The following is a 22,357-nucleotide window of genomic DNA, read 5'->3' on the forward strand; positions in this document are numbered from 1 at the left end:
TGACTTCAGTAGTTACTAGAGAGTTATCATGTTTTTCACTTTAGAATACTGATCCAAATAATTAGTAATTCCTTCTTAGGTATTTGGTAATACTTCACTCATTACTAGTGGTTTACCAAAGCCTTTACTATAGAATTAATTATACATTATTCATTATTCACATTAATTACGAACTTGTATATAGTAGTTCTTAGTAGTTCTCTGGGAGGTATGAAAAAAACAGTAGTTACTGATTAGTTAATTGTGAACTACCACCTTCAGCTGAGCACTATTACTTACTAATTCATTCATCAGAGTTACTTGTTAGTTAATAGTAGTTACTAGAGTGTTAATAATGCATTATTCATTTGTTCCTGTGTAGTTATTCATTAATGAAGGATCAGTATTCTAAAGTGTTACCTTCACAATTACCATCAGTGATGTTTTACTCCCATCTCCACAGACGAGTGAGGCAGGTTCTTCACTCTCTGAAGTTATCTGCGTAGATCAACAATAAAATATTAACAAATTAAATTCTCAACATAACAGATAAACTATTTTAACAGAAATCTGTGTGTTTGAATGAGAATATATAGAATAAAACTATAAGACCCTAAATGGATTCACTTTTCATAAACACTTACCATCAGTGATGTTTTACTCCCATCTCCACAGACGAGTGAGGCAGGTTCTTCACTCTCTGAAGTTATCTGCGTAGATTAACAATAAAATATTAAACAAATTAAATTCTCAACATGATTGATAAAACCATTTTAACAGAAACCTGTGTGTTTGAATGAGAATATATAGAATAAAACTATAAGACCCTAAATGGATTCACTTTTCATAAGCACTTACCATCAGTGATGTTTTACTCCCATCTCCACAGACGAGTGAGGCAGGTTCTTCACTCTCTGAAGTTATCTGTGTAGATCAACAATAAAATATTAAACAAATTAAATTCTCAACATGATTGATAAAACCACTTTAACAGAAATCTGTGTGTTTGAATGAGAATATATAGAATAAAACTATAAGACCCTAAATGGATTCACTTTTCATAAGCACTTACCATCAGTGATGTTTTACTCCCATCTCCACAGACGAGTGAGGCAGGTTCTTCACTCTCTGAAGTTATCTATGTAGATTAACAATAAAATATTAACAAATTAAATTCTCAACATAACAGATAAACCAATTTAACAGAAACCTGTGTGTTTGAACGAGAATATATAGAATAAAACTATAAGACCCTAAATGGATTCACTTTTCATAAACACTTACCATCAGTGATGTTTTACTCCCATCTCCACAGACAAGTGAGGCAGGTTCTTCATTCTCTGAAGTTATCTATGCAGATCAACAATAAAATATTAACAAATTAAATTCTCAACATGATTGATAAAACCACTTTAACAGAAATCTGTGTGTTTGAACGAGAATATATAGAATAAAACTATAAGACCCTAAATGGATTCACTTTTCATAAGCACTTACCATCAGTGATGTTTTACTCCCATCTCCACAGACGAGTGAGGCAGGTTCTTCACTCTCTGAAGTTATCTATGCAGATCAACAATAAAATATTAAACAAATTAAATTCTCAACATGATTGATAAAACCACTTTAACAGAAATCTGTGTGTTTGAACGAGAATATATAGAATAAAACTATAAGACCCTAAATGGATTCACTTTTCATAAGCACTTACCATCAGTGATGTTTTACTCCCATCTCCACAGACGAGTGAGGCAGGTTCTTCATTCTCTGAAGTTATCTATGCAGATCAACAATAAAATATTAACAAATTAAATTCTTAACATGATTGATAAAACCACTTTAACAGAAATCTGTGTGTTTGAACGAGAATATATAGAATAAAACTATAAGACCCTAAATGGATTCACTTTTCATAAGCACTTACCATCAGTGATGTTTTACTCCCATCTCCACAGACGAGTGAGGCAGGTTCTTCACTCTCTGAAGTTATCTATGCAGATCAACAATAAAATATTAAACAAATTAAATTCTCAACATGATTGATAAAACCACTTTAACAGAAATCTGTGTGTTTGAACGAGAATATATAGAATAAAACTATAAGACCCTAAATGGATTCACTTTTCATAAGCACTTACCATCAGTGATGTTTTACTCCCATCTCCACAGACGAGTGAGGCAGGTTCTTCATTCTCTGAAGTTATCTATGCAGATCAACAATAAAATATTAACAAATTAAATTCTCAACATAACAGATAAACTATTTTAACAGAAATCTGTGTGTTTGAATGAGAATATATAGAATAAAACTATAAGACCCTAAATGGATTCACTTTTCATAAACACTTACCATCAGTGATGTTTTACTCCCATCTCCACAGACGAGTGAGGCAGGTTCTTCATTCTCTGAAGTTATCTATGCAGATCAACAATAAAATATTAACAAATTAAATTCTCAACATAACAGATAAACTATTTTAACAGAAATCTGTGTGTTTGAATGAGAATATATAGAATAAAACTATAAGACCCTAAATGGATTCACTTTTCATAAGCACTTACCATCAGTGATGTTTTACTCCCATCTCCACAGACGAGTGAGGCAGGTTCTTCATTCTCTGAAGTTATCTATGCAGATCAACAATAAAATATTAACAAATTAAATTCTCAACATAACAGATAAACTATTTTAACAGAAATCTGTGTGTTTGAATGAGAATATATAGAATAAAACTATAAGACCCTAAATGGATTCACTTTTCATAAACACTTACCATCAGTGATGTTTTACTCCCATCTCCACAGACGAGTGAGGCAGGTTCTTCACTCTCTGAAGTTATCTGTGTAGATCAACAATAAAATATTAAACAAATTAAATTCTCAACATGATTGATAAAACCACTTTAACAGAAATCTGTGTGTTTGAACGAGAATATATAGAATAAAACTATAAGACCCTAAATGGATTCACTTTTCATAAACACTTACCATCAGTGATGTTTTACTCCCATCTCCACAGACGAGTGAGGCAGGTTCTTCACTCTCTGAAGTTATCTATGCAGATCAACAATAAAATATTAACAAATTAAATTCTCAACATGATTGATAAAACCACTTTAACAGAAATCTGTGTGTTTGAACGAGAATATATAGAATAAAACTATAAGACCCTAAATGGATTCACTTTTCATAAACACTTACCATCAGTGATGTTTTACTCCCATCTCCACAGACGAGTGAGGCAGGTTCTTCACTCTCTGAAGTTATCTATGCAGATCAACAATAAAATATTAACAAATTAAATTCTCAACATAACAGATAAACTATTTTAACAGAAATCTGTGTGTTTGAATGAGAATATATAGAATAAAACTATAAGACCCTAAATGGATTCACTTTTCATAAGCACTTACCATCAGTGATGTTTTACTCCCATCTCCACAGACGAGTGAGGCAGGTTCTTCACTCTCTGAAGTTATCTGTGTAGATCAACAATAAAATATTAAACAAATTAAATTCTCAACATGATTGATAAAACCACTTTAACAGAAATCTGTGTGTTTGAACGAGAATATATAGAATAAAACTATAAGACCCTAAATGGATTCACTTTTCATAAGCACTTACCATCAGTGATGTTTTACTCCCATCTCCACAGACGAGTGAGGCAGGTTCTTCACTCTCTGAAGTTATCTATGCAGATCAACAATAAAATATTAACAAATTAAATTCTCAACATAACAGATAAACTATTTTAACAGAAATCTGTGTGTTTGAATGAGAATATATAGAATAAAACTATAAGACCCTAAATGGATTCACTTTTCATAAACACTTACCATCAGTGATGTTTTACTCCCATCTCCACAGACGAGTGAGGCAGGTTCTTCAGTCTCTGAAGTTATCTGGGTAGATTAACAATATAGTATACTAAAGTATCACAAATTCTCAACATGATTAAAGCTTATGTTTTAATAATTGTTTAGAGCACAATAACATTTATGAAATAAGTGTTACTTATTACTACATATAAAATTACATGTATATTTATATGTATTAGTACAAATAAAACCAAAAAAGAAAAGAAAAAAAAGGTTATTATAGTTAAACCATGGTAACCACAAATTAACCATAGCTTTGCAACTCTAACCATAGTTTAACCATGGTATTTGTGGTAAAACTGTGGTTATATAAATTTTATTAGCCAAAAAACATGGTTACTACACTTTTACTATAGTAAAACCATGGTTAATTTTCGTAAGGGATGTTTTAACAAAGCTAACTTGATTAACAGCTCATTCTCTGTAATTTCACAATCGTCTTATTAACAACACTAGTTTAAATCGTTATGAACTAAAACAGATTTTAACATAAAGAGTAGCTTTGTGCTTATCATTAATCTTACCTTAGGGGCGATGAGAGATGACGTCGTCGTCAGACATCCACAGAGAAAAGGCTTCGGTCAGGTGGGATTAGAGGGTTCAGTTTGCAGTGCTTTTTATATATAATTTAGTAAATGTAATACGTGGCTATTATTTTATACTTAAAATTATATATTTTCCGTTACCGTCTTTGTTGTAGAACTGTGTTAACATGGCTTGAGTTTGACAAATTCCGACATTATGAGGACTTCCGGCGGTCAGCCAATCAGAAGCCGCGATTTCATACACACGTATTAATAATTAATGAGGAGGCGCAGTACCAAGTCCCGGCTACAGAGGCGCACTTCCGATACACACGTCATACACAAATTCAGGTTTATGTGAATTATAAAGACATGTGGAGAAATTTTGGATTTCAGCTCCCCCTAGCTACTGGAGCACTTCTACATTGCCCGAATTATGAGGACACCGGCCATGTCCTCATAATTCAAAATGTCCTCATAATGTGGCGTGTATTCATACGAAATGTCCTCATAAATCACAAAGGCCAACACACACACACACACACACACACACACACACAAACAAAGTTCAGAGTCAGTGAGAGATTCATTCTGCTTCAGCATCACGTCTTCATGTGGGGTCCGGCCTAAATCAAGTCAAGTCACCTTTATTTCAACTGCAATTTATACTACACAGATACTAGTCTAGTCTAGTCTAGTCTAGTATAGTATAGTATAGTATAGTATAGTCAAAGCAGCTTTACAGTGATAACAGCTACATGATGATCAGTAATGCAAAGAGGGTTCATTTTGGCTGTACAGCTCTAAAAGAAAATGGTGTCATTGTTCAGCTGAAGTCAGTTCAGTGTTGATTCACTTACATTGTAAAGACCATCAATTATTATGTAAATTACTGTAATTATTTTCCTCTATAAAGCAGTTCTGCAGAAAACAGTGATGTCATCATCTAGGCTAGCTTAGTTCAGTTCTCATCCTATAATGTCAGTACTGTCAGATCAATAATATTGTTGAATATTATTGAATATTGTTGAGGACATTTTCCACATCACAGGCAATGTCGTCTCTTGCCAGGCAAAGGGAAAAACCTGTGCCGGATCCAGCCTTGACAGCCTTGTCTCCACACCCCTTGCTCTTTCTCCTCATCATCCTCTTACACATACTCTTCCTCCTCTACTTTTCAGATTGTTTCCATTTATTGTTGGTATCATCATTCAGCACCTGTGTCACCTGTGCACTCTGAACTGACCTATATTTTATACAGTTGATTTGATCACATCATTAGAAATAAGTGTGAATAATTTTGAGTCATTGTGTTTAAAGGATGACAACTGTGTTGTAGTTGTGTTTAACTTTTGCCACATGTATTTACCATTTTGCAACACAGTGCAAAATGTGTTTTAGTGAGTAAGAATGTGTTTAGAGTTTTGCAAAAAGAGTGGATGAGATTTGCAAACAGTGTCTTAACTACCTGAACTTGTTTAAGGTTTTGCCTACAAAGTGACTGATTCGACAAATGGGTTTAGGCCACTGAGCATTGGGTTCAGTGAATGGGGTTTAGTGTTTTAGCAATTGTGAAATGCTGTAATATAAATTTCCATATTTTCCTAAAAATGTTTTCTGAGAAATGACACACGTGTATTTGGTAATCCGACAGCAAACAGTTGTTACACGTGAGGTAACTTGGGAACACTCTCTTCAATTTTTTTGAGTGTTTTGTGCAAGAGTGACGATGTAAAGATATATGGCTACAGAAAAATATTTGAGCCACTTCTACAAGACCTTTGTGATTTGGAAGAACATGGTGTGTTCATCACAAAACTTGGCAGGTTTGTCAAAGGAACGGTCCATAGTGTTGTAGCGGATAATTTGGGAGCCCACGGATTGGCTGGTTTTGTGGAGAGCTTTTCCGGACAGTATGTTTGTCGATTTTGTACCGCTCAGAAAAAAGAAATTCAGATGAAGGACGTTCAGTAAGATGATTTTTTGCTGCGAACAAAAGAACTGCACAAAGCACATGTAAAGTCTGCAAACGAAACTGACAAGTTGCTTTGGAGTAAAAAGAGCTTGTGTTTTGACAGAAAATCTCCACCACTTTCCTGTTTGCACAGGCTACCCCCCAGACATCGTCCACGATTTATTTGAGGGTATTGTTCCTCATGAACTGGCACTGTGTTTGAGTGCTCTCATCTCTAAGAAGTACTTCAGTCTTGAATATCTTAACACGTAAATCCTCAAATTTCCTTATAGGTGGAGTGACAGAAAAAAAAAATCGACCTCACCTCATACCAAACAGCTATTCATGTAAGAAGACAATAGGTGGCAACGCCCATGAGAAATGGGAGCGTTTAGCGGAAGTTCTACCCGGAAGACTCTAATGCACGTCATTGCTCATTATCTAACCAATCATCACACGCCACCCGTGTATATAAGTTCTGTTCCCACCCACTATTGTGTTCGCAGATACCATCGCTGGCATTCCTTACGATGCATGTACAGGCCTATTGTGATTATCTAAATATTCACACAGACAATGTTAGCGGTAGTCCGATGTACTACAATGTGAAATGTTCATTTTAGATGGGATGTGCTACATTTAAGTTCAGCAATATCATCAAAGGGCCTCAATGCGATCTTCACTATTCTCTCGTCATCACTACAACAGCCATTTCATCTCAGTGATAAGTATTTTCATCGTTTGATGCACTTTGATGTCGTTGGGTGTATAATCATACTCTTTTGCTCTATTACATACATAAGCAGAGCTGTGCAGTCGCACGCATTTGTTTGAGACGGAACTGTGCTCGTTCGCATTGTTACATTCATAGCATGTCGGTAATGATCCGCATGAAAGCGGAATAGGACTCGTTTAACAGCAGGAAAAACGACACGCTTCGTAACTTGGGTATGGTGCATCTAGCAATTTTGACTTCCTTTGTAAACGAGGCAGAAACCTTATTAATTATGTTCTGTGTGGTGGTAATAAGGCTATGTCGTTTGCATTTTGCTTAAAGAACATGTTTTATTCTCGTTAAATTACTGTACGTGTTCACATTTCTTCAGTTAAAGTCTCTGTCTATGTCATGCTCAGCTTTGAGCACGTGCTCCAGATTTTCTTTGTGCAGGAAAGGGACAGTCGATTTAATTCCCATGATATTGCTTTATCTTTCTGCGACTATATATTGCGATACGACAAATTTTTAACATATTATTTAAATAACCCTTTTCGTAAAGTAATAATTCTAGGACGATTGGGGTGATTTAAATGAAATAAATGGTGTTTTACATATTTCAGGTATGTATTCACATCCAGGAAATAAATAATTAAAATGTAAATTAACACTGTATTAACTGTATTAAATGAATTTAATTTACCTGTGCTAAAGGCACAATCTCGGCGTGGAATCGCGGGCGCGATTGCCAATGATAGACCGATTTCAGTGCCACATGCGAGTCCCAGCCTGGACTTCCAGGATAGGAATGAGTCAAATCATTCTACCGAAGTACTTTCAATTGCTTGAATACTACTCATACAGTTAAGTTCATTTCATGAATGTCAGATAAAATAATTTGAAGATCAAATATTTAGAGAAAATGTTTTAGGTTGAGCAATTCGGCACAGAAAAGCAGGTACCTGGATGCCAAAAAATGAGACAGACTCAGAGTGCAGTTCAATCATTTGGCACACACTTTATTGTCCAGAGTTGCATTATATAATTAGAATATAAGAAGTGAAACTAGCAGTTCAGTGACTGAAGTACATAAAAGGAATATAAGGTCACTCATTACTATGACGTGAGGCCTGCATCTCTTTAAGGTGTACAGAGAAAGATCACATGATGAAAAGGGCACAGGATGTTTCTAGAATCTCACAATGGCCACTTTAAGACAGAATGTCTTACCATTAAAACATCATTGTGCACACAAAAACTTGATTATTGTAGACATACACACACATATCCTTTTTTTTTTTTTTTGGTGTTAGTTCGAGTATATATCAAACTAATTAAAAATCTGATTGGTTACTTAAAAGTTAATTAGATAATCTTTAAGGATTAAATTCTATCTTTTGATTAAAATTTGTAACTCATAAACAATCACTTCTTGATTAAAATTTGTAACTCATAAACAATCACTTCTTGATTAAAATTTGTAACTCATAAACAATCACTTTTGATTAAAATTATAACTCATAAACACGGCATAATCACAGTCACTGCATCAGTATCATCATCAAGCTCATGTTCATTTGGTTGAACAACAGTTGCACGAGAAAATGTCTGGGTATGTTGAACATTTAGCATCACTTGGTATGTATCTCTTGATGTGATAGCTGTAATGGAACGCATAATAAAACTACTGATACATCGAAGCAAGCATGGTGCTATCAGCAGTAAAATCAACATGAGGACAACAATAGGTATCACTGTGTTGAAAATCCAGGTTCCCCATCCACTCCAAAGGCTATCGAGCCAGCCAAACCAAGATTCATCTCTCTTTGGCTCTGGGATGGATTCCCTCATGTGATTGATGATGTTCGTGATGTTGTCTGAATTGTCTGGAATGTAAAAACAACAAAATACATCCAACATTCGGCAAACTCCTCCCCTTTCCGAGGTGAGAATATCCAAAACTAATCTGTTCTGAATGACTGCTTCTCTCATTTTCTTCAATTCATCTGAAATGATTCCTAATGCGTGGGCGGTATCATTCTCCAATGATAAAACCTGCCATGCTAAGCCATTGATCTTATTCAAAGCAATTGTGGTCCCTACTCCAGTAAAGAAACCTGCCAAAGACCATCCTACATTTTCCCATGGTGTTGTCCATGGACTAGAGATCTTGTATCCCTTATATCGATCGGGCATATTATTTACATTTCGTTTCTTTCGATGTGGTATAATTTTGTTGTCGGTATCAATATTCTTTCTGGTCATTACTGTAGTTCCCGTAGAAAGCAATGCTGGATAACAGCATTCATGCCAATTTCCCTCATCTAAATGATAGTACGCCATTCCTCCACAGGTCCAAATCATTCCTGGGGCACTATCGAGGGATGAGAACGGGCATTCAAAACTTTCCATAGTTTGATTATGATACTTAATGCTACAGTTATTTTTATTCATAGCTGTTTGATTTACTGTTATGGTATTCTTACAATCTGACGTTCCTACATAATGCTTGCCTTTATTTGAACAAATACACAAATCTGCGTGATGTGATTGCACATGAAAAGCTGGTCCCTCAAATGGAAGACCTGTATATGAGCAGTTATAGTCTTTGAGAGAGGATGTTACAGTTTTATTAGATCGTAGATTATCCGTCATCTGTACTATAATAGACATTTGTCGTGGCATGTCACATTTATTTTTCTCAAGATGTACTATTTCTGAGGTTATTGGGTACGTTTTCCATGCTGAATGTAGTTGCATACAAATCCAACATTCTCCATCTATCTCATTCTTTAAAGCACCTCGTTGTAAAAGCGCTAATGCACATGCGTAATTTCCTTCACATCTGGCTTTAGCTGCCCTAACTTTCTTAATAGCATCTGAATTCATGATGAACTCTATGTCTTTTGCTGACATATCCGGTAATAAATCAATAGAAGTTGGGGATAACCCTGTTATCACGTCCTTAATTGTCATGTCTGCTTCCTGTTGAATTACTTTAATCCGAACTTCCTGGTAACCATCTTTACCTGTTCTAGCCCATCCACAGTAATATGTTCCTGCATCAGAAGGCTGTACGTTAGGTATTGTAATATTCAGTACCAATGAACGCCTTTTTTTTTCCATCTCTCCATACTACTCCTATCTGGTCCACTAACTCTGCGTTTGCTTTGAATCGTCCTTTAATTCCCCACTCATCTGGTCCAACATACGCTTTTATCTCTGACATGACCCAGTACAAAGGTATAGACCGCTACCATACAGATTTCGTATCAATTTTGAATTAAGGCCCATCGCCCCCAGATGAGCAGATATAGGGTCACACACAAAGCTTTCATCCCTTCCTTGTCTTAAAGTTACTACAAGTGGGTTGGTATATGGTAGATTTCTTGACCCTAATTCTCTTTTATGAGGAATTGTGTCATTGTGTTTGATTTTCTCTACTCCCTTCAAAAAGATCACTGACACAATTATTGCTGTTATTGTCATGAGGATACATGTTGTTCCTCTTAGCCCACACATACCTTGCCATCTAAATGGATGCCAAGGCCTCTGTACTGATTCTACTCTTCTAGACATAAGAATTTAAAATGGGCTTCAATTAATGATTTCCAAACTTTATCTATCTTATACACAATCAATTTTCCCTCCGGATGCGCTTCTTTTGGTTTGATTATAATAATAATAATAATCCTTACATTTATATAGCGCTTTTCTGGACACTCAAAGCGCTTTACATATTGAAGGGGGAATCTCCTCAACCACCACCAGTGTGCAGCATCCACCTGGATGATGCGACGGCAGCCATATTGCGCCAGTACGCCCACCACACACCAGCTTATTGGTAGAGAGGAGACAGAGTGATGAAGCCAATCAGTGTATAGGGATGATTAGGAGGCCATGATCGACAGAGGCCAATGGGCAAGTTTGGCCAGGATGTCGGGGTTACACCCCTACTCTTTTCGAAGGACATCCTGGGATTTTTAATGACCACAGAGAGTCAGGACCTGGGTTTAACGTCTCATCCAAAGGACGGTGCTTTTTGTCAGTATAGTGTCCCCATCACTATACTGGGGTGTTAGGACCCACACAGACCACAGGGTGAGCACCCCTGCTGGCCTCACTAACACCTCTTCCAGCAGCAACCTAGTTTTCCCAGGAGGTCTCCCATCCAGGTACTAACCAGGCTCAGCCCTGCTTAGCTTCAGTGGGCAACCAGTCTTGGGCTACAGGGTGATATGGCTGCTGACAATATGTACTAGAGCAGTATTTGGAGGCCTTGCTAGTAATCTGTCCTGCAATAAGTGCCACGTATCTCTTGCATTAATCGGTGGACATGCATATATTGTAATTCTACCAAGGATGACGTTTTCAATGGGTAACTCAAAGTTAGATAATGTTTCAGATGCTATTTCAACCCACGTTTCTCCTTGTACTATTGTCCACTCATGCAACAGGTCCAATAAAGACATTAATTTGCTTCTTGTTTATACACTTCGAATGTTCCGTATTTTAATGTGAACAGATATAGCACAGTTCTGTTTGGAAATGGTCTCTCAAGAATTATCTCTTCCAATCTTGGTTCTTCCTCTAGGGAGCGCTTAGCTAAGTGAACAATATTTTCGTTGAACGCTGCAACAGCTTCTGCAACTGAACACTGTGTAAACCCCTCTAGAGGTAGTATATCCATTAATAAAATTTGGCCCTTAGTGCATACAGGGGTGTGTAAGGAGTTAACACTGTTTGGCTCAATGGGCCATCTATCTTCCAGCTTTGGCTAACCCCCACCTCACTATTAGAGGTAGTTCCTTCCTCAGCTTAACCAGTGTTTTGCTCCTCCCTGTTAGGCAGTAAGGTGAATCCCCTTTTGAGATTCTATTCTAAATTGGAGCTTGCCTGCTCTCCTGGAGGACAGTGCTTTATTCTCGATGCGTGAATCCACTGTGGTTGGTAGTCTGTCAGAACTCCTGTCCTCGTTACAGCGATCACCGTAGCAGGTCCAAGATACCTCGGCTCTCCCACCTTCGTCGGTTTCAAGCTTTTGATCAGCACACTCTCTCCTGGAACAAAAGGGTGAGTAGGCTTTTCTGAGGGACGAGGAAGACACAGAGAAACATCAGCACATATAGAATTCAGCTTCTCGATGAGGGAAGTTACGTAGTCCTCCTGTATCACCTCCAGATCACCTAGGGAAGTAATGCCTGCGCAGCCTTTGACCCATTGGGTCGGGAAAGGCCTACCCATTAGTATTTCAAATGGCAATAATTTAGTAGTGGAAGATGGAGTCATTCTTATTTCTGTCAATACCATGGGTAGTAAATCTAGCCATTTCTTTCCGGTATCTATGCAGGCTTTCGTGAGCCGCCTTTTTATCGTTTGATGAAGACGTTCGATGTTTGAGGAAGATTATGGGTGAAAGGGGATGTGAAACTGCCAGGCCATTGATAATGCCTTGGCCAAGAGCTGCGTTACCTTTGACATAAATGGCGTCCCATTATCACTTTCAATAGTGGTAGGTATACCAAATCGAGGAATTATTTCTTTGGTTAGAATCTTTACCACAGTTTTAGCATCTTCTTTTGCGCATGGAAATGCTTCTGGCCACTTTGAAAATCGGTCCACAATTACCAAAAGATATTTCAGATTACCTATTGGCGGCATGTGTGTAAAGTCAATCTGCACATTCTGAAACGGTGCTTGCGGATGCGGCAGTGCATCATGTTTAACTGGTCTGTGCTGATTTACTTTTGCGCATGTAAGACATGCATCTAACACGAGCTTCGCAGTTTTGTGTACATCTGCAATACAATACAATTGATTGATTACTTGTACTACTTTTGCACAGCTTGTATGTGACAGACCATGGTAGTGCCTGATGAGGATTATTAATCCTAACTTTGGAAGCGCTATTCTTCCCTTTTCGTCTCTCAAGATCCCATCTTTATCTGGGGCACATCCGTTTTTTCCCCAATGCTCCAAGTCAGCCTGTGTTGGTTGAGTCTGCAGGATCTTAATGTCAATGTCAGGTATATTAGTTATATGCGTAGCCATAGTTACCTGACTCTGATTACCCACAACAAATGTCGATTTGATTTGGGCCTTTGCCGCTTCCTTGGCGGCTTCGTCTGCGTTTCGGTTTCCCACCGCTTTTTCGTCATTCCCTACCGTGTGACTTTTTACCTTTACTATGGCCACTTCGGAGGGTAACTGTACTGCCTTAGTCAATTGTCCTATTAGGTTAGAGTGAGCTATGGGTTTGCCATCTGCTGTTTTAAAGTCTCTAGCTTCCCATGTTTTAGCAAAATGATGCACCACCCCCCATGCATACTTTGAATCAGTGTAAATAGTTACACGTTTTCCTGCCATCAGTTCACATGCTCGAATTAATGCTACTAATTCAGCAGCTTGGGCCGAATTATAATCCAAGGCGAAAGCCTCTATTACCTCTCCAGTGTCTGACACCACAGCATAGCCACAAAGGTAGACGCCATCAGAGGGTTTTGAACATGACCCATCAATATAAATATTCTCCCCCCCATCCAGGGGCGTATCCAAAAGATCGGCCCTGGAAGAACATGAGGAAGTCATTTCAATGATACAATCATGATCTGTCACATTATCTACCATGTCAGCCATACCTAGAACGCCTAATAGCGCAGGGTTGATGGATGCTGTTGGCTTAATAGTGAGGTTTTTAGTAGCCAGCAGGATTGCCTCATAGCCTGAGCGTCGTTGCGCTGTCATATGCTGTGTTTGCATATTATGTAAAATAGCTCCTACCTGATGAGAGGTATAAAGGATCAGCGGATGCGATAAAACCATTCTTTCTGCCATCTGTACAACCAGAGCAGCCGCAGCTACAGCACGAAGACATGCTGGCATACCTGATGCTATATTATCTAGTTTCTTAGATTGGTATGCTAATGTTCTATACGTGGAGCCATGCTGTTGCAACAGGACGCCAAGAGCCACCCCTTCCGCCTCGCGGACATGCAAATGAAAATCTCAAGAATAGTCTGGAAGGCCCAACGTGGGTGCCATAGTGATGGCTTGTTTCAAGGCAGTAAAATGTAGCTCTGCCTCATCAGTCCATTTCAAAAAGTACTTGGGGAGCTTTGTGGTCAATCAGGTTTCGCAAATGCCTATCATGTATGGCACAATCAGGTATCCAGGATCTACAATAGTTCACTAACCCCAGAAAAACTTTGAAGCTGCTGTACAGTTCGAGGGGACTTCATTTTTCTGATCATCTGGACCCTATCAGTCGAGATAGCTCTCAAACCTGGCATTATGATGTGTCCCAAGTATGTCACCTTAGACTTGACCCACTGAAGCTTTTCCCTTGAGGCCCTGAATCCAGCTTGGGCGAGCACATTGCAGACGATGGAGGCCTTTTCACAGTCCTCTTTTGTCTCCCCGGAAACCAGGATGTCATCTGCGTATTGAAGCACACAAACTGTAGAAGGCAAATCAGTAATTTTAGCTAAAGTTCTTTGCACTGCTGCCGAGAAAACGGCGGGCGAATCAATGAAACCCTGAGCAAGGTGTGTCCACGTCAGCTGTTTACCCTGAAATGTAAAAGCTAAAATGGGCTGAGTATCTGGATGTATAGGTACAGAGAAGAATGCTGCGCAAAGATCAATAACCGTGAAATATTTGTGCGTACACGGAATAGGGTTAACAACAGTTGGAACGTCAGGGACGATCGGTGCCAACGGTGTTATCAATTGATTTATAGCTCTTAAGTCTTGGGTCAAGCGGCAGGTTTTTCCATCGGCCTTGACCACTGGATTCACAGGTGTATTGTACGGCGAATGTATTGGTACGAGGACACCCTGCTGGACAAAATTATCAATTAATGGTTTGATACCAAGTTCTTTGTCTTTAGACAAAGGATACTGTTTAATATAGACTGGTTTGTTAGTCTTCAATTTAGCTTTATAAGGTTCCATGTCTATGAAACCTGTGTCGTCTTTGTATTGTGACCACAATGATGGGTTAATCATGTGATGTACCATCTCAGGTGTGTCAGGCTGTGGTGAGGCAGACTGTGGTTCACTGGGCTCTTCCCATGTAGGCAAAGGATTCACTGAGACCTGCAAACTAGACTGGAAGGAAAACACAACTTGTTTATCAGTAAATTTAATATCCATGTTGAGTCTGTGCATGTCCCAGCAGATTGATTGGGGCGTTTGGGATTATGGTAAATTTATGGAAAAATGGTTTAATTCCAGGAGCTCTTACTTCCAAAGGAGGCGTTACGGGGCATGCAATGTCAGTTCCTGATATACCCACAGAGTTAACTACTTTATTAGAAATTGGACCCTCATAGTGTGTGGAGGTCATTGATGTCACATCTGCTCCAGAATCCAAAAGGAACGTTTGTGGCTGACCATGCACCATCAATGTAATATAAGGTAAATCTTCACTATGATTTGAAAACGTTAAAGTCATCACGTGGTAGGATACGTGGCTTCTGGTTTATTTCTCTGTTGCTGTGGCTTTGCCCATGGCTTCATCTTTTGTTGACCTTTCCATGCCCTACAATCACGGCGTACATGGCCCTCTCGCCCACAATAATAACAAACTATTACTGAATTTCTTTGTTGGGCTGAGGGTTGTCTTACTTCTGCTTTTTGGTCATGAACTTTCACTTGAGGCCTCTGCTCTGCAAACATTGCGGTCTCAGTTTTAACTGTGAAACCTCCAGACGAGTCTAGTTCCCTAATTCGCTGTCCCAATGCATCTATTTCCATATTGAACAGATTAGTTGTTGTAATTCTGATCAGTTGGGCTTGTTTGCTTTGCATATTGTTCAAGAAAGTATTTGTGAACAAAGCCTTCATTTCATTATTTATTGGAAGTTTAGATTCTTCCACCCATGCCTTCTTAAACCGCATGTAAAAGTCTGAAGCAGACTCTCTCGGCTTCTGCTTAGTATTAGCAGCAAAGGATAAATCTTGCCTTGCACCTATGCGCTTGTCTAAGAAAGCTCTTAGCTCTTTGAAAAAGATATCGTGATTTTCAGGCTCTTCCCAGAAATAAACATGGGGTGAGGCAGCTGTGCCCGAGCCGGTTGGTTTATCATTGTCACGTTTTAGAGTTGGACATTCATCCATTAACAATGCCTCAATGACATCTTCTTGCAATGTTCTCAACAAAACTGCTCTGTAATCTGCCCCTGTAAGGTGAGCATATTTTGTATGCGTTTGCAGAACAGTCACAAATTTACTAGGATTCTGAGGAGAAGGCAGGCTTTTGCATATTGACTCCATATCAGACATTTTTAATGGTTTCATAGATATTGCATTTCCAGCTCTAAGCCACACCATTGCATTCTGACTGGGCGCCTCAGTTTCGCTTCCCCTTTTTACAACTTTCGAATCATTCTGCAACTTTTTTGGTTTTATCACAGAAGGTGCAGATGGTTCAATACCCATACAATAGGGTGGGGGATTTTCTGCTACGAGTGCTTTTTTCTGGGCTACATACGATGGAAAATAAATTCCACTAACAATTGGTGATTCAACCCAATCACTCTTACGCTAATAGTTAATTAAAACTACTGTTGCCAGCCGTAGTGTAACAACAATGGATATATTCCACTAGCTTCTAGTGATTACAAAAAAAACCTCTCGTATTTCCACGAGATGTTATAATAGGATCCTACAGGGGTAAGTGCATACTTCATTTAAGAAATATCCAAAAAACACTTACCCCCTTTTCCGTAGGTCCTCCGATCCCCGGCGCGCTTTTCTCTTTTCCCAGTTCTTCAGGGAGAATCCCCCCGTTTCGCGGACGAGCCCCCAAACTGTCAGATAAAATAATTTGAAGATCAAATATTTAGAGAAAATGTTTTAGGTTGAGCAATTCGGCACAGAAAAGCAGGTACCTGGATGCCAAAAAATGAGACAGACTCAGAGTGCAGTTCAATCATTTGGCACACACTTTATTGTCCAGAGTTGCATTATATAATTAGAATATAAGAAGTGAAACTAGCAGTTCAGTGACTGAAGTACATAAAAGGAATATAAGGTCACTCATTACTATGACGTGAGGCCTGCATCTCTTTAAGGTGTACAGAGAAAGATCACATGATGAAAAGGGCACAGAATGTTTCTAGAATCTCACAATGAATTAAAACTGAGGTAACGCAGGGCTGTTTCACTGGGCACTCATATTAAATTGCATTTGAGTGTTAAAGTTGCAGACTGCTATTCTATTAGTCTGTTGACTGTAAGCTAGATCAACAGTATGATATTCTAACATTCCATCGTGTTGAGCTCATGCATAACATCAATTCTCTCTTGTACTTTTGCTCACCTGTCTATTAATGTGCCAGAGCGGCTCTGTCAAGTCGAAGTTCGTCGCAAAGCTGTCCCATTTCATAAATGCCATGCTGATGTTCATCCTCGCTCCAATTCTCTTATTCCAGTTTGCTCGCCATGTTCCATAGTGTTGGATGAAACGGCGTACCACTAGACATTACGCAGCTGTCAATATGTTTTCACGGTTACAATCAAAGACTATAGAATAACACAAGACGTGTCACTCTTTATTGTTGAATGGGAGAAAGTGTAACTTGCAATATGGCTGTATATGTCCCGCCTTCTAAATAAGAGCCAATAGTCGATTGGTAAAGTCACCGCGTCATCGCGTTGCCATTAGAAGCTTCGGTTTCTATAGAAACAGTCAGACGCGCGCCTCCGAAATGAGGCACGAGACACGCATATTGGTATGCCCTTCTGAGAATTTGATGTTCCCCATTCAAAGAGATAGGAGTGCCACTTGCACGCCCGAGAGGCATTTCAAGATGGCCGCCGAGTGAAATGTCTTGTCTTAAAGGGACTTTTGTTACTATGCAGTACAAGAAGACCGTATTGCAGTTATTAAGCCATCGACGGGCGACAATGGATGGGTATTTTAAATTTGTGACTTTCTCTGAATATTCAAATCTTGGTAACATTTAGGATAATGTATGTACCAATTTACATAAAGTGTTCAATGGGGGGGGGGGGGGGGTGGAATTGCACGGAACAAGTCTCTGAAGCTGCAAAGTCATTTCTTCTTTGTACTTTGTTGTTTAACCCTTGTGCATTGTTCAAATTTACTACCCTTTCGTTATGTTCGTGGATGAAAACATCCACTAAATTAAACTGCTGTAAAAATGTATCAGATAAATATTTTTTTTCAAATTTTTTTGCATAAATCTGTTAATCAACCTCAGTCCTGATCAAAACTACTAAATGTTTGAAAAAAACATTTACTGTTTTATTGCCAAGTTTATGAAGTGATGTCACTGATTTGGGGAAAAAAAAACCACACAAAATTACTTATTTTTAATATAAAAAATGATTGTGGACTGGATTTTTTTTTTTACCTTTTATCACAGTCTTGGACATGTGAAAGATTAGTAACAACATTGATTTTGATGCATTGTTAGTTTTTGTGCAGCATCAGATTTTATTTTTTTCTCCCTCATTTACTGTTCGTCGCTGTTTTTGCCCCATTGACTTCCATTATAATGACATTTTTTGATTGCAAAGCCATGACACCATATAATCATGCATTCTTGATTGATGGTGGTTTTCCCTGTTGGGAAGAGGTAAAATTTCTAATTTTTACAGTTGATCACCAGGTGGCACCATTAACCCTTTATATAGGCTTGTGCAAAAAAAATGCTTAGTTTCTGGCTTTTATATGGAGTTATATGGAGTATAACGGTATATTATAGTATGTGTGTGTGAGAGAGAGAGAGTAAGACCTTTGCACACTTACCTTGATGCGTCTGAGAAAATCTAAATATGCACCTCAGCTCTCAGAACTACATGGAGTAAACAAAAACAAAGTAAGTGTATTTATGCACCTGCTGCCTTTTGATGGTGAGAAGTACAGACTAAACAAAAACAAGGTAAGTGGATTTAAACACTTGCATGCCATCCCACTGCGTGACTCCAGGGCCAACGCATTAAGGCAGGAACACACCAAGCCAACGTCGACGAACTAGTCGGCAGGGTCTGGGTCCAAAGTTGCCGTGACACACCAAACTGACGCACGACAGCCGACGGCCAAGTAACATGTCCGTTCTGCGCCTGCATAAAATGAAATGCCTTTCCATACCAGTAGGTGGCAGTAGCTGAACAGCCAATCAGAATGATCAGATGGCCCAACGGACAACGAGCTCCGACGCCAATTCAACATGTCGAATCGGCCAAAAAAAGCTGACGAGGACTTCAGCACAACTTCACAGTGAGGAACACACTGAGAAAACTTAGTCAGCCAAGGAACAAAAACTGCCCGACAGCCGACTGTCGGCTTGGTGTGTTCCTGCCTTTATGCGATCACAAGGGTCCAGAACATGGATTCTGTGTTCAATCTGTTTTTTACAGATTTACAGTTTCATACAGATTATGATTGATCTCATTGTCAGCATGACCAACCTCCATGGGCGCAGCACCTTGAGAAACTGCACTTTGGAAACTGCACAGTTGTTGCACTTTGGTTTCATAATAAATTATGTTCATAAATCTGATGCAGACTAGATTTTTTACAGAAAAAAAATGGAAAAGTGTATCACTGAAGGATTTTAAGGTTTTAAACTGGCTTTACCATCAAGAAAAGACAAGCATTTCACACATAGGCCGTCCATACTTCTCACCATCAAAATGCAGCAGGTGCATAAATACACTTACTTTGTTTTTGTTTACTCCATGTAATTCTGAGAGCTGCGGTGCATATTTTGATTTTTTCAGACGCATCAAGGTAAGTGCGCAAAGGTCTTACTCTCTCTCTCTCACACACACACACACACTATAATATACCGTTATACTCCATATAAAAGCCAGAAACTAAGCTTTTATTTTTGCACAAGCCTATCTAAAGGGTTAATGGTGCCACCTGGTGATCAACTGTAAAAATGAGAAATTTTACATCTTCCCAACAGGGAAAACCACCATCAATCAAGAATGCATGGCTTTGCAATCAAAAAATGTCGTTTTAATGGAAGTCAATGGGGCAAAAACAGCCACGAACAGTAAATGAGGGAGAAAAAATTAAAATCTGATGCTGCACAAAAACTAACAATGCATCAAAACCAATGTTGTTACTAATCTTTCACATGTCCAAGACTGTGATAAAAGGTAAAAAAAAATCCAGTCCACAATCACTTTTTATATTGAAAATAAGTAATTTTGTGTGTTTTTTTTCCCCCCCAAATCAGTGACATCATTTCATAAACTTGGCAATAAAAGAGTAAAAATCCTGGATTTTTTTCAAACATTTAGTAGTTTTGATCAGGACTGAGGTTGATTAACACATTTATGCAAAAAAAAAAAATGAAAAAAAATATTTATCTGATACATTTTTACAGCAGTTTAATTTAGTGGATGTTTTCATCCACGAACATAACGAAAGGGTAGTAAATTTGCCCACAGTGTATTTTTGAGGTTTTGAAAATTTTCAAAGCATTTTCCCAAAATATTTCAAAAAATAAGATTGTCACCAAAAATGATTCCATTTGCTGAAACACAGAGAAAGTTGTGGCCAAATTAAGACTCAAAAACACACCATAGTGGATGAAAATATCCCCAACAACACATAAGGGTTAACATGCCATGACACAGACAGCAGCAAGCCTGCTGTAAGTTAAGATCAAATGCGTGGATCCCCTATAACAGCACTTCTACCAGAAAGACTCGGGAAGCAAAGAAATACGATGAATGAGATTTATTTGACAGTATGAAAATTAATAATCAATGATGAATGATTAAGTTCTTTGGTGTAGGCCCCGTCCATATGCACAATCCGGAGGGTAGCAGACGTTAGCTGGTCCTGCCTTTAGATGAAGGCAGGGGCGGAGCCTACCCCCGATGTAAGGACCGGGACCGACCTGGTGGTGGTGGTGGGGAGGAGGTGGTGAATGCCGACGTAGGTATCTGCGAACATAATAGTAGGTGGGACCGGAACTTATATACTCAGTGACGTGTAGTAATTGGTTAGATAATGAGCAATGACGTGCATTAGAGTCTTCCGGGTAGAACTTCCGCTAAACGCTCCCATTTCTACCAGAAAGACTCGGGAAGCAAAGAAATACGATGAATGAGATTTATTTGACAGTATGAAAATGAATAATCAATGATGAATGATTAAGTTCTTTGGCGTAGGCCCCGTCCATATGCACAATCCGGAGGGTAGCAGACGTTAGCTGGTCCTGCCTTTAGATGAAGGCAGGGGAGGAGCCTACCCCAAAAGAACTGTATGAAAGGAAATACGCACCAGATGGAGGATTCCGTTGATTACCAAAGAGAAAGAGATGATGAATGCGCAGACATTGAAAATGTTGAATCATTAAAGAGAAAAATCATTATGCCTTAGCTCTAATGATGTGAAGATTCAGAGTAGGTCGTAACCTTACCACGTTAGGCCGAGCATGAAAGGCCACGTAGGCCGTAACCTTGCCACGTTAGGCCGAGCATGAAAGGCCGCGTAGGCCGTAACCTTGCCACGTTAGGCCAAGCATGAAGCCGCGTAGGCCGTAACCTTGCCACGTTAGGCCGAGCATGAAAGCTAAAAGACGTAGAATACAGTGGGAGAAGCCCAAGAGGCCAGCGTGACGAGCCGCGTAGGTCGTGTATGATAGCCACGATAAGCAAACGTGAGGAGAAGACAGAGTAGATGCCCTGAAAAGCGATATAGATGCAGATAGTAAGATAGAACTGCCACCATTAAGAGTGTCTCTTGACAGTACACTTACCATAGTTGATTTAATTATAGGATTTTAGTAGGGGTGACCCTGAATAGTCGACGATTCGAATCTTCGATAGGAGGAGCCTGATTCGACTACCAATCTCACAGTCGAATCGTCGCAGAGGTGTTATGAGACCAGATATGGGGGCGCTCAATATCTGATTTTACATAGACATACTGGTTCTTTCCCATTAGGTTAATATACAGCCTATTATGTTAATACTATAAATAAAAATGTGAAAAGAAAGAAGCTTTTAATAAATATTTTTAATGTGCGTGAATAAATACAACCTGTGACCGATTTAAGTTTCACTTCTATGATCCGTGACCGGCAGATGAGCATCTTTACGGCAGGGATTAAATCTTCAACAATGTCTGGGATAAAGTGTACAATTGGATGCACTTTGAAATGGTAAAAGATGATCAAAAAAACGTATGATGCAAGTTGTGCCAACAGCTCATGTCCTAGAACTCAACAACAACAAACACTGCGGCGCGCTTCTGCCGGCCAACGAGCTGACTATAACGCGCTATTTGAAAAGACTCAAAAGGACACCGG

General features: G+C 38.8%; 1 protein-coding gene across 4 annotated transcripts; it reads right to left on the bottom strand.

Moving 5' to 3' along the window:
* Positions 1-344: 344 nt before the first annotated feature.
* LOC125263991 (endochitinase 2-like) lies at positions 345-4,936 on the bottom strand. 4 transcript variants are annotated; one of them, XM_048183254.1, is made up of 18 exons: positions 4,385-4,936; positions 3,819-3,884; positions 3,607-3,672; positions 3,393-3,458; positions 3,181-3,246; positions 2,968-3,033; positions 2,754-2,819; positions 2,542-2,607; positions 2,330-2,395; positions 2,118-2,183; positions 1,904-1,969; positions 1,691-1,756; positions 1,477-1,542; positions 1,264-1,329; positions 1,052-1,117; positions 838-903; positions 624-689; positions 345-477 (listed from the first exon to the last, which is right to left on the bottom strand). In XM_048183254.1, exons 2-18 carry the CDS (start codon positions 3,819-3,821, stop codon positions 388-390), a joined length of 1,083 nt encoding a protein of 360 aa, XP_048039211.1. In that variant the 5' UTR covers positions 3,822-3,884; positions 4,385-4,936; the 3' UTR covers positions 345-387. The 4 variants fall into 4 exon arrangements, with proteins under 4 accessions (XP_048039211.1, XP_048039213.1, XP_048039212.1 ...); XM_048183256.1 differs by lacking the exon at positions 2,330-2,395; XM_048183255.1 differs by lacking the exon at positions 2,118-2,183.
* Positions 4,937-22,357: the final 17,421 nt, after the last annotated feature.

The sequence above is a fragment of the Megalobrama amblycephala genome, linkage group LG3 (genome assembly GCF_018812025.1).
Source record: "Megalobrama amblycephala isolate DHTTF-2021 linkage group LG3, ASM1881202v1, whole genome shotgun sequence".
Classification (NCBI taxonomy): domain Eukaryota; kingdom Metazoa; phylum Chordata; class Actinopteri; order Cypriniformes; family Xenocyprididae; genus Megalobrama; species Megalobrama amblycephala.

What these genes read in the sequence shown, in the direction of transcription:
- LOC125263991 (XM_048183254.1), bottom strand. An exon ending in GGAGTAAAACATCACTGATG is followed by an intron (nt 3,459 to 3,606) that starts GTAAGTGCTTAT and finishes TGATCTACACAG; the next exon opens with ATAACTTCAGAGAGTGAAGA. An exon ending in GGAGTAAAACATCACTGATG is followed by an intron (nt 1,118 to 1,263) that starts GTAAGTGTTTAT and finishes TAATCTACATAG; the next exon opens with ATAACTTCAGAGAGTGAAGA.